The 13,197-nt window shown below is 41.4% G+C and overlaps 1 protein-coding gene across 1 annotated transcript; it reads right to left on the bottom strand.

Annotated features, from left to right (window-relative positions):
- Window positions 1-820: 820 nt before the first annotated feature.
- Window positions 821-12,758, bottom strand: zgc:171566. Its single transcript, XM_048253814.1, has 9 exons — window positions 12,462-12,758; window positions 12,099-12,213; window positions 8,253-8,303; window positions 8,066-8,150; window positions 7,698-7,836; window positions 7,443-7,549; window positions 6,865-6,955; window positions 1,463-1,600; window positions 821-991 (listed from the first exon to the last, which is right to left on the bottom strand). The coding sequence occupies exons 1-9, from the start codon at window positions 12,565-12,567 to the stop codon at window positions 870-872; spliced, it is 954 nt and encodes a 317-aa protein (XP_048109771.1). The 5' UTR covers window positions 12,568-12,758; the 3' UTR covers window positions 821-869.
- Between the last annotated feature and the right edge of the window lie 439 nt (window positions 12,759-13,197).

Below are 13,197 nucleotides of genomic sequence, written 5' to 3'. Positions count from 1 at the left end.
ATGCTGTAAGGTTGTGGTTGAAGGTAAGGTTGCCTATTACAATGTGACGAAACCTCACAGTAGCGTTACTGCAATACAACAGCCCCATCTAGTGTACAAAACATGAACTTTAACAGCTACAGACTAACAGGAAGCTGTACTAAAAATAATGGAAGTAAAAAACGAATAGCCTGTTATGACTTTCACTTCCTTGATACTATAATAATCACCTAGTTGATATCAAATAAGTCAATCATCAACACCTAACTGGTATTTTACCAGTTGAAACCGGCAACCCTCCCGTTACAAGTCCGAAGTGCTAACCAGTAGGCCACGGCTGCCCCCAAAAATTCAATTTTTAAAAAATCAATTTAAAAAAGATAAAAAAAATAAAAAAATACCACAGTGAAATGAATAAAATAGTTTTTAATCCATTTACACCAAATCACAATCTATCACAAATCACAATGATTACAAATACTGCCGTCATGGTGTGGATGGATATTTTGCTGTAATGAAACACTGGAAGCATATCCTGATACTTCATTGACCCTGATACCTGCTACTGACTGTGCGGTCCTCACAGACATAAAACACTGTTCAATAAAATAATAAACAACAGGCACCACAAGTTACACATATCACATACGTTTCCACATACCAGGACATTCCACTAAAATATACTAAACTCTAAAGTGAACAAAAAAATATTAAAAACATTTATTTCTGGCCTGACTGAATAAAATGCTGTAAAATGCAGCTAAAACCCTGAAGAGCACAAGTCATCGATGAGTTTAACATCACCAAAAGCAGAGCCACAGTACCATGAGCATTTGATGCAGGTGGTTGGGTAAGGTGTGTGTGTGTGTGTGTGTGTGTGTGTGTGTGTTTCAGTCAAAGTAGTAGTTCTGGATGAATATGCTATCCAGTCCGCAGAAGACAGGAGAGTAGTTATAGATCAGGGCTTTCTCCTCCTCACTGGGCAAAGGGAAACGGTGCTGGCTTTTCATGGCTACAAATAAGCACACACACAGTTAATCTATTCACATTTTCATCTAGATAGCTGGTGCTAGATAGCATACTGCACCATGCGACACTTTTTACATTTTAAAATGTTAATCTGGATCTGTAACAGACAATGCAATGCAAGATTTTAAATCCTTTTTAAACATTTTGAAATCAATTCTTGCATACTCCTCTGACTCACCTTCCTCCTCACTCTCTACACTCAGTAGCATGCTCCTCTGACTCACCTTCCTCCTCACTCTCTACACTCAGTAGCATACTCCTCTGACTCACCTTCCTCCTCACTCTCTACACTCAGTAGCATACTCCTCTGACTCACCTTCCTCCTCACTCTCTACACACATTAGCATACTCCTCTGACTCACCTTCCTCCTCACTCTCTACACTCAGTAGCATACTCCTCTGACTCACCTTCCTCCTCACTCTCTACACTCAGTAGCATACTCCTCTGACTCACCTTCGGAGATGAAGAAGAGGGAGGTATAGAAGGACGCCCGGATGGCAGAGTCAGTGTGGATCATGCCAGGTTTGTCTATCCACTCGAACGGGCTCTTCTCGGGATGCCACTGCACGGCGTAGAATGGGTAATGGTATGCTGCGGGCACAATAGAGCAGGGGTTCTTAACTGGTCTGGCTTTGGGACCCCCAATTTCCCATGTTCATGAAGTCACGACCCATATATATTTTAGAGCGTTCAAGACAACAGATTTGGTGAGCTACATCCTAAGAAAGGCGAAGTGCCTGTAGGCCTATTTGTTTGGAACATGCTGTTTGGCATTACATTTGTGAAGTCTCCAACTCCTGATGTCACCTTAAAGTACTTGACAGGTCTGTCTTTGACAGGTGTACTTTATTATGAGGCATTTTCACTCATGTTCCAGCAATTGTGAACATCGCACACTGTGGATTCTGCACCATTTCGTCTCAATTTAAGTTTATTTGAAATGGGCGATTTCTTCTTCTTTTTTTAACCACAAGCTCCGCGACCCACCCAGAATGGTTCCGCGACCCACTTTTGGGTCCCGACCCACCAGTTAAGAACCACTGCAATAGAGGATACCAGCTAAGCAATGTTTCAAAACACTTAAAACGGGAATCAGGAAATTTACTCTTTTATCAGTGTTCCAAGCAGATGTGTAGTCATTTCCTGTGTATTAGCTACATTGTGTGTAAGTGTTTCATGCAAGTTAAAAGAAACAAAACCATATTAATGCCATATTAACTGCCCCCATGTATTAACCTCATAGCTGAAGACATTTTGCAAAATCAATGTATAAGCTGCGGTTAATAGTTGGGAAATTACGGTATGCTTGTTTTAAGTTTTTTCTCTTTCACAGTTTTCCTATACATGGGAAATAGTGGCTCAGGCCGAGATACTGTATACATTATGCCATCTTATCAACAATGTTAGTTCAGTACCAAGAGAGAGGGAAAGACAGGGTGTATTGAATTGGCTACTGAGCTCGGGATCAAGGACTGCACCATTAAGGTGTCTGCACCACTGTGGAACAGGTGTTCTCAAGGACATCATGGATCTTTGCTTTCAATACCTTCTCCTTAATCCGCTGTACTGCATTTGTAAGTCAATTGGAATAAGATGATCTACCCAAAGGTATGCCTAGGGGCCTATTGCACAAAACTAGGATAAGGGATTAAGCCGGGATAACTTGGTTATCCTGGCTCAATTTATCTGTGATCCAGTTGCACAAAAGCGGGATAGGGGACAGCAGGATATGTGACCATGGTGATTTATTCTGTGGAGCAAGCCTGCTCCAGACCAGGCTAAGTTCCAGGATCTATTTAATCTCATCCCTTATCTCAGTCAGCAGTCACCACAAACGGAAACCAATAGTTATTTCACTGCCCACTACACATTGTTATCACATACACCTAGACCCACTGTCATTATTTAAACGTTTGTGATCATTAATTAACTTTTACATACTCGCCATTCCCGACCCGTCATGCGACAATGTGACGTCACGGGAGTGCAACCATTTCGCGCGTGGTGGTCACGGCACTAGTTGCAATATTCTCCTAAACAGAGGTGTTGCTGTTTGTTGCTGTTGTGAAAAGGCTATCGCTACCTACTTCACACCGTACAAGAAGCAATAAAGCCGCTCTAGTTGCCATGGTGAATCAGTGAATCTGTGATCGGTGGCAGGGTCTATTTGAGGGAGCCTGAGCGCACACTTATCCAGGATAGGTTTCACCTGGCTTGATGAATCCGTGTCTGCTCATCCTGGCTTGCTCGTTGTGCAACCAACTAAGCCTGTACACTCTTGTTTTGGATTCATTGAGCGCAGCCAAAGTCCTTTTAGGCAAGTCCCTCCACTCGGCGGCCATATACCAACGTTTTATGGGCACTCATCGGGCACAGTCTTTGGTCGAACTCCGCGGCGTGCGCCAAGGCTTCACGACACCAATCTTGCTCCAGCGGCGAGATCACAACACATGATTGGCACGATGTCTTCACAACACACCATATGATTGGCTCAATGTATTCACATAATGGACGTTTTGCCGAGGAAGGGGTGGGATATGTGTAGACAACGGCCATATTGGCGTTACAAACTAGCCCCATGCATTTCTATAGAGTATTTTTGAGTGCTGTGTCTCCACATTAAAAAGTCTCTGGCGCAGCTCAGTAACTTATCCCGGATGTCTTAATTCTGCTTTTGAGCAATAGGCCTCAGAGGAGTATTTCACAAAGGCAGAATTAAGACATCCAAGATAAGTGATAAAGCAAGGTTTGACATAGCGTTGTCTGGTCATCCTAGCTCTACTCGTTTCACTAATGCCAATCCAGGATGAGTAGGAGCGACTATATCAAGCCAGGTGTAAGTAATTCAGGATGTGTGCACGTTCTCGTTTCTGCTCCAAAGTGCCCACGGTTGGAATAAAAAAAGACGCGGAAATAGCGTCATTCACACAAAGTGAACAACCGCTTTTGATATAGACTAACAATGAAGTAAAGTTGTCCTTTTTGGAATGGGGAATCATGGCTATTTCTGTAAAACAGCAAGAGTAGGCGTGGTAGACCAACTGAATGCAAATTTACGTATGCACCCACGTGTGAGTGCTTCCTTGTCTCGGCACGCAACGTCATTAAGAAAGCGCTTGCCACTGCAAAGATGCACATAGTAGGCCTATGATATACCTTAATATTATAGTTAAAATACCTTCGAAAACTTGCCCCTCCACTTCTAATCAACTACAGTAGGCTATTCATCAAACGTCTATCAATAAAATAAGCAAACAATGAGTACCTAGGCCTATGTTAATAATTATAAGGCTATCACAATTAAAACTAGATGTACCGCAGAGCGGTACAAAATAGGACCGCCGCCCAGTCCAGCACATTTTTTCCACAAAAAGAAATCACGCTGAAAGGCCTATATAATTCTAACTGTCTCACTAAATTGCATTATCCACACTCAATTCTCACTGGTATCTGCTAGACAACAAGTACCAAAACATGATTAGTTCATAGATTTCACATGTAAAATTCATTTTATACAACCCCACCTCCATCTTGCCTGTTCATAATTCTGAGAAATTCTTGATTGTTGTTATGTTTATGTTATGTGTGTGGGTGTGTGTGTGTGTGTGAGTGTGTGTGCCTGCGTATGTGCCTGTGCATGCAAGCCGCATGTGTGTCTACTGTGTGAGTATGTGTCATAATTATGATTACTGTGAATGTATGTGTGTGTGTGTGTGTATCTGTTTGTGCACATGTGTGCACATGAAATGGGTTAACATGACCCTGGAGGCAAACATACGAAACAAATGGTCATCCTAGGCCCTACAGTTCTCAAGATATTCACAGAGAACTGTGTCTGCCCCCCTCCTCCTTTCGGGGTCCAGTCCAGCAGGGGGCTACAGATCAAAATGAAAAATGACGGTTCCATGCTATCCATGTGGGGGTACATGCCCACCAAGTTTTGTGTACCCCAGTCTTTCAGTGTCCCGGGAATCCTTGTTGGTGTACGTCACTAAATGTACACATCAATTATTTTATTGTAAGGCCCCCCATGAACGAAAGTACACAAAACTTGGCATGCATTCGGAGGGTGTCATAATGATCCTACACTTTTAATTTCGTGCAGTTTTGACCTTGTCAGCCAGAGATATTGTGATGAAAACATCTAATTTTTTGCTTTTTAATTTTTAACTAGGTGGCGCTATATATGAAATAAGTGGTAATGGGATGGGTTGACATGCCCCCTTAAGACCAACATACATAAAAAAGGTGGACCTCCTAGGCCCTACGGTTCTCGAGATATTCACAGAAAACTGTCTCCGGCCACCTACAGGCCAGTTGGTGTATAGTAACAAATTAATTTATTGTGTGGCCCCCCATGAACGGAATTCCACAAAACTTGGCGTGCATACAGAGGGTGTCATAATGATCCTACACTTCCAATTTCGTGCAGTTTTGACTATGTTAGGTCACAGATACCTTAAATTACAACACCTCATTTTTACTTTTTTGTGTTTAACTAGGTGGCGCTATACATGAAATGAGTGGTTATGGAATGGGTTGACATGGCCCCTTGAGATCAACATACAAAAAAAAAAATGGTCCTCCTAAACCCTACGGTTTTCGAGATATTCACAGAAAACTGTGTCTGCCCTACCCTCCTTTCGGGGGGTCCAGTCCAGCGGGGGGGGGGCTACAGATCAAAACGAAAAACAATGGTTCCATGCTATCCATGTGGGGTTACATGCCCACCAAGTTTCGTGTACCCCGGTCTTTCAGTGTCCCGGGAATCATTGACAGAAATTTGGGCATGCGAAAAAGAAAATAATTTTTTTTTTTTTTTTTTTTTAAATCTGACTAAACCTATATTCGCTGCGCGGCGGTCATAATAATAACCATTTGGTAGTAGTAGTAGACAATCTGTTTTGTTTTGCGAGCAAATACATTTAGCAAATAGTTTATAAATGGAATAAAGCTCCTTAAAAATTAGCACGGAGGTCTGATGTGAAGGACAGTTAGCTGAACCAATAAGACGACATAATTACCATTAGAATTAACTGAGCTTGGCTGTTAGCCTGGTCGGGACCAGGCTAGGTGCAGAGAATAAATCCCCATGGTAACTTATGTGCCATCTATTTTGTGAAACCAAGTCAAGGCTAAATTCATCCAGGATAACCTAAAAATCCCAGCTTAATCCCTTATCTAGGTTTTGTGAAATACTGTCCAGGTCATGGTCCCCATTCCACACACACGCACACACTTTCCCTATGATAATTTGTAAGTAAAATTACCAAACTTAATATAACACAATGACGAAATGTAAAACTGTAAGGAAAGGTCTCCCTCAGCTGTTGGTGTGTGTGGGTGTGGTGGTATGAGGCACAGTGTTACAGCTTTGTGAATGCTTGGGTAAACAATTAAAATAAATACCAATTCCATTGTTTGTGCGCTAACCATGTCTAGTTTCAATCTCCAAACACCCTATGAACTCAATACATCATGACGGTTTGGTTTTCCAACGGTTTCGATAAGCTAGACCGGCACATCCAGGAACTTTTGATATTTGTTGCACATCCCCACCCCCTTTTTGGAGAAAGCAGACCGCTTGGATTGGAAACCTATGGAGCTGCATCCAGCTTGCTTGCTTTCCCTGAAAAAGGGGCATGGGGCAGAGAAATGACCATATGCTGGTTGTGCAAATGCTACAAAATTATGTGCATCATGACCAGTCATTTGATTGAAATCAGCTGAGAGTAAAATCAATTTGAAACAGCTGCCAAAATATCTTATGACCCTCTAACCCCTTTACAGTGATACTGCCCTCTTGTGATCTCTTTTTCTCTCTCTCACACTCACACACAGACACACAGACACACCCTCCATGGTTGAAATGAACTCTTTCCTTCCATCAGAATTGGTGGTCAGGACTTTGTAGAACCTCTTCAGCTTGACACTTTGAGAGTAGTTCTGTGAAGACATGTGTACATTCAGTCACAGGCAGCCTACACCAGGCACGCAACTGATGCACTCCATTCACAGAGCATATATGCTGCAACAATTAGCTTCCATCGTAATCAATGGAAGTACCTACACTAGACATGAAAACGGTGCATACAGTACATTCGGAAAAAACTACACCCATCTTATAAAATCATTTCTTGAATTTCCCCTTGGGATCAATAAAGTATCTATCTATCTATTTCGAGAGTAGTTCTGTGAAGACATGCATAGAGTGAGTGAAAACTCCAGACCTCTTCTACACAGCAGTGCAAAGTAGTATGTAAAAACACATTACAGATTCAACATATTACAGTTCTGTAGAACAACAATCCAGGCACCCATTGTCACATGGCACTGACTGTTAAATCGATTGTTCTATCTATCTATTGTACTGTCAATGTAATCAAATAAAATCCCTTGAATCTCTTAACACCAAGTACACACAAGCAAGTACCTGTAAGGACAGACTCCAGCTATGGTAGTTGGAGGTGATGTTCTCCACTTCAAGAGATTGCAGCAGGTCCTTTGGGAAATTCTTGAACAACCTGCTGTTTTGAGCTCCTGGTTGACAAATCCATTAAATACATCAAAACTGTTTTGATAACATTAAGTTACATTATTCAAACAAGATCCAATTAATAAATATATGTGACATTTCTTCAACAGAAGAGCATGAATCACTGTTCTTAAAGTCTAGAAGGATGCAGACCTTGGGTGAATGTCAGGGGGAGAGCCACAGCTTTGGTGTTGGTCAGGGTCAGAAGGTTCTTGTTGCTGGTCAGAACAGTGAGCTGCTGCATGCCCTGACAAGTTCCCCATATGGGGAAATAATCTGAGACGTCATTGGCCTGGGGGTTACAAACAAGAAACAAAAGAACCAGGAAATGTATAAAGTTGACGCAAACAGAAACTTTCAACGTCATTATATTTAATAATCTATTTTAGAAGCTTAAAAAGCCTAGCCTACGCATGAATTCAGGCACTGAGGCTGAGAACGTCAAGCCCTGTGTGAGACCACTGCTGCTGTGTGGCCGGCTGGGTGGTTGTAACATACGACAGATGAAGTAAGAAATGTACCTTTATTGCCAGATCATAGAAAATCTTGGCTGCTCTACTGAACGCTGACTTTTGTAGATCTACATCGCCGCCTGGCAACAATAATCTGTTCACCAGCAAATACAAAGAAACAAAAAAAAATGACCTCCATAAATCTCATTCTTAGGACAAAGGTGAATGGATTTAAACATTGAATCAGGCAACTTACCCATTGATCGAGTTGAATATTTTCACATACTCCTCACTTGTTTGGTTTATTCTGGTAAAAGAAGGTGAGGACTAGTTAGCCTATTAGTCCACTTGCCAGCCCAAAGAGCCCCATTGTGGACCCAGACATTTTGAGTACGCCAAAGTTTATGTTAGAAATGTATAGTATGGATCCCCAGCATATAGAAACTGGCGGATGCTAACTTGCAGATGTTGGGCAATTTGCATAATTAGCATTATCTCCTATAGGACAATATCAGAAACTGTCCAATTTGTACAATACTGGAGTGGTTTAAGGGGTTGCTGAATCCATTTCTGACATTTTCAAAATGTAAAAATGGACATTTATATATCTACTTCTGCCCTTTGGGCCTCTTGGCGATGCTGATCTAAACTGACCTGTTACTGTTGGTTCACAATGACTGCTGCAGGTTTTTGCTGGATGGGTTGAGGGTAGTTCTCCGCCCTAACATGACTTTCCCGTCTAATGTCCTGTCTGAATTCATGTCTCCCTTAATTGGCTTAGCATCTTGCAGGTTGACCGGGGTGGCCTCTCCGTTACAGTTCTGGCCCTTGCATCCTCGGGGGCTTGGTCTTTGCGTCTTGTGGGGCCTTGATTCTGGTTGCCATGTACAGAGCGCATATTTGTAAATAATAATAAATAATAATAATAATAATCTTTATTTGTATAGCACCTTTCATACACAGAATGCAGCTTAAAGTGCTTTACATTTGAAGCATGTAACACAATAATAGTCAGTCAGTCATTATCAATCACTTTTCTTCATTGCTGGGGCCGTTTATGATCCACTCAGCAACATATCAAAAATATAGAAAATAACATGTCATAAGACTGGCAGCCTTAACCCTTTACCCCCCACAAGCACGCCATATGGCAACTGTGGCAAGGAAAAATTCCCATATTCCAGGAAGAAACCTTGAGCAGAACCTGACTTAATAGGGGAAGCCCATCTGCTTCTGGCTGGCTGCGCCCTCCAATAGCAGCAGATGTAGAATAATCTGAAAAAGTAGTCTACAGGATAAGAGGAGTTAACTAAAAGCTTTCCTGTACAGGTATGTTTTCAGATCTTTTTTAAAAATATTTACTGAACTTGCCTGCTTGATGTACAGAGGCAGGGTGTTCCATAGTTTGGGGGCATAATGGATAAAAGCAGCTTCTCCACTTTGTTTGTGGAGCACTTTGGGTACGATTAAAAGATTAGAATTGGATGATCTAAGTTTCCTTTGTGGTTGATAAGATATTAAAAGCTCAGAGATATATGAAGGTGCTATGCCATTCAGAGCTTTGTAAGTAATTAACATAACCTTAAAATCAATTCTATAGGAAATAGGGAGCCAGTGCAGTTCAGCCAACACAGGGGTGATGTGTTCTCTCTTCTTGGTCTTAGTTAAAAGTCTAGCCGCAGAGTTCTGTATGAGTGCCAATTTCTTTAGATGTTTTTTGGGAAGACCAGTGAAAAGTGCATTGCAGTACTCTAACCTGCTAGTGATAAAGGCGTGAATTAGTTTTTCTGCATCTTGTTGAGTTAAAAAGGGGCGCACTTTGGCAATGTTTCTCAGGTGGAAATAGGCTGCCTGAGTAACTTTACTGATATGGGGCTTAAAACTTAACTCTGCATCTAAGATGACACCGAGGCTTGTTACTTTTGGTTTGACCTGGTGCGCCAAGTTCCCCAGATTACTAAGAACAATATCTCGCTTTAGTTTTGGTCCAACCAAAAGTACCTCTGTTTTGTAATCATTTAGTTTCAAAAAAATTTTGCTCATCCACTGATTAATGGAGGTTAGGCATGCAGTGAGGGAGCAAAGGCCATCTGGGTTAGTTGGCTCCACAGAAATATACAATTGGGTATCATCTGCGTAGCTGTGGAAGTTTACATTATGCTGACTTATGACATTTCCCAACGGAAGCATATATAGGGAAAATAGCAGGGGACCATGGCAGCTCCCCTGGGCCACACCAAAAGGCAAGTCATGTTTTTCAGATACATGATCTCCTAGACTGATATAAAAATCTCTGCCAGTAATGTAGGTTTGAAACCAGTTTAGAGCATTATCAGAGAGACCCACCCACTTCGCAAGGCGGTGAATTAGGATGCTATGATCAATGGTGTCAAATGCCACACTCAAATCCAGAATAAGGATTGAGACTTTGTTTGAGTCAGTAGCCAGTCTGAGATCATTGACTATTTTTACTAGAGCCGTTTCTGTGCTGTGATTTGATCTAAAACCTGATTGGAATTTTTCAAGGATACTGTTTTCGTTGAGGAAGGTATTTAACTGATTACAAACGACAAATAGTTTGTTTGGGGCACTATGGTGTTCAGGATTATGGGCTGCACCATACGCGTCAGAGTAGAGAGATAGTCTTGAGACGATAGAGAATGTGTGGTTAATTTGTAACCTTGGTTCTCTAAGAGAAGAGACTATATCTACTGTCTCTAGGCTGCTCTGAAACATGTTCTGATCAAACTATCAGAGATTTCACACCAGCATAGGTGCTTTAAGTAGAAGTATAAGTATATACAGTACATATAAGGTCTCTGCATTTATCCCAATCCGTGAATTAGTGAAACACACTCAGCACACAGTGAACACACAGTGAGGTGAAGCACACACTAATCCCGGCACAGTGAGCTGCCTGCAACAACAGCGGCGCTCGGGGAGCAGTGAGGGGGTTAGGTGCCTTGCTCAAGGGCACTTCAGCCGTGCCTACTGGTCGGGGTTTGAACCGTCAACCCTCTGGTTACAAGTCTGAAGCGCTAACCAGTAGGCCACAGCTGCGCCCATGTGGGCTTGACCAGGCAAGCCGGTGTCTTGAAGTTCATCCACGGACCTTGACAAGCAGAGGGATCATATGCCTGTACATATGGAATAGTCTCTTCACTCAAAGAACCAAGGTTACAAAGTAACCACACATTCCCTAACCACTACACCTTCATCGCCCCATACACTTCCCTTTGGTACCCCCAATATTCAAGTCAGTCACCACAGATATGACCTGTGAAAAACTATGTTTAGAAGAATCCAACAATTTATAATCAACAATTTATAAGTAACTAAATCAGTAGTTCTCAAACTTTTCACAAAGAGTACCAATTGGCTTTCCAAGTACCACCATTATGACTGGCATTATTATGCAATAGTGCAGGCCAATTTCACATATTATATTGTACATACTGTTTTGGGTCGTTTGTGGCTGGCAGGTGCCATGGAATTAGCTTCACTAGTCACATGTGCTGGGCTCATTGTCACCAACTTCAGTTTCTGCTTGACATATTTACACTTCTCTTTCTAATACTTCTTGTTTGGAGCCATGATTGCATGAATGTTTTTGATCAATCATGTTTGCATGATTATATTTTGATATAATTTGAAGTGATTGTCATCTTTAATAAAAAAGAATCGTGAAGACTCCAGTACCACTAGGTGTCTGCGTACCACAGTTTCAGAACCACCGATCTAAATCATTTCAATGTCCTCTAATATTTCTCAATTACCCAAAACCTCATCAAAATGTGACCATCCCCTGGTTTAACTAGCCATTTTGAATTTTGAAATGGACAGGAATGGATTCAGCATCCTCAGTAACCCCAAAAACCACTACATTATTGTACAAATTGGCCAGGCAGTTCCAAAAATAATCAATATGGGTGATTAATATGCCTAATTGTGCTAATTATTGATTCAACATATCTGCTTGAAAATAATGAAGGGCTAAATAGACCAGACCAGAACAATAACTTGTGTAGGCTACATGTTTGACTTTTTACCATTGAAAACTGACAGATGATGACAACCATACCGAAATGTAACCATAGCTTACCTGATGGGGATAACTCTTCCTCCTGCTCCTTCTATGTATTTAACGTATGAGGCAGCAATATAAGATGATCCTTGAGCATATAAGTCTTCCTCTAAATTCTCTTGAGCCAATATACCTTAAATAGTAACGCGACATCCATCAAAATTGGGATAAGACTTCGTATGAAATTGTTAAGACATCTCTAGACGTGACGTTACAATATCAGACAAGACTTTCTTCATCAAGGAAGTGTTGGTCGGGGGAGGTTATTATGATGTTAATTCCAGAACATTCTCAAACACGATTTCAATACACTGTAGTCACGTTCAGCCTCAAAGCACAGCAGGGATATATATTGTCATCAGCCTATCTGAAAACACTTACCAATAATCGGTCTGTAATTCTGCACAATGCTGCACGTTATTAAAACAAACTGGTCGGAGAGGTATGCGGCCAAGAGGACCGCAAAGACAAAAACCGGGCGACACATTCACTTCCGATGTTCAACAAATGGAAAATAAATTAAAATATCTAGATTCTAGCACTGATACTGCTGGCACTGACTATTGATCGACTGCGACTGGTTGTCGGAAATATCCTAGCTCTTTATTCTAGCTGCTTGCAAAGGATGGGCGAACGTCCTTCTCAGCTCGTTCACAATCTGAAGAATGTGTTCAAACACCTGAATTTTGCATATTTGGAATGTTCCATTCGACTTGAAAAAGGGTGCGTACTACTATGGTAGTAGCCTATGCTACAGGAAAGCAAGTCACTTTACGGAGCCCGGAAGGTGACATTGCGAGATGTTATTAATATGAGAGAACGTACTGAAATTATGTGCGCTCATTTTACTAAAACGTGTGATTATTTTACGTAGTCATGTGCTCTTAATTGTGCAGGCTAGGCCTACTTGTTTTAATCAGATTGGGAGCACATTGTAGCCTAATGATTTTGTTTCTATGTTTTATTCACAGGCATTAAGCCAGCACAACAGACCAACTTGGGCTAAATTTAAGTGTCAGGCTTAGAGAATTAGCCTATTTGTCAAGGTCAGATGAAGTGAGAAGATGACGTGCACTGGTTTATTTAACCTTTATTTCGATTGTGATGATGTTGCTCA

Source organism: Alosa alosa, chromosome 10 (assembly GCF_017589495.1).
Source record: "Alosa alosa isolate M-15738 ecotype Scorff River chromosome 10, AALO_Geno_1.1, whole genome shotgun sequence".
In the NCBI taxonomy this organism is placed as follows: domain Eukaryota; kingdom Metazoa; phylum Chordata; class Actinopteri; order Clupeiformes; family Clupeidae; genus Alosa; species Alosa alosa.
The sequence above is the reverse complement of the archived record's forward strand: the minus strand, read 5'-3'. Positions and strand labels throughout refer to the sequence as shown.

Excerpts from the sequence above, each read along its gene's own strand:
- zgc:171566 (XM_048253814.1), bottom strand. The coding sequence starts at position 12,567 with ATGTGTCGCCCGGTTTTTGTCTTTGCGGTCCTCTTGGCCGCATACCTC. Across the intron at positions 12,214-12,461 it reads GAATTACAGACCGATTATTG|GTATATTGGCTCAAGAGAAT; the intron begins GTAAGTGTTTTC and ends TTACTATTTAAG. Across the intron at positions 7,837-8,065 it reads TCTATGATCTGGCAATAAAG|GCCAATGACGTCTCAGATTA; the intron begins GTACATTTCTTA and ends TGTAACCCCCAG.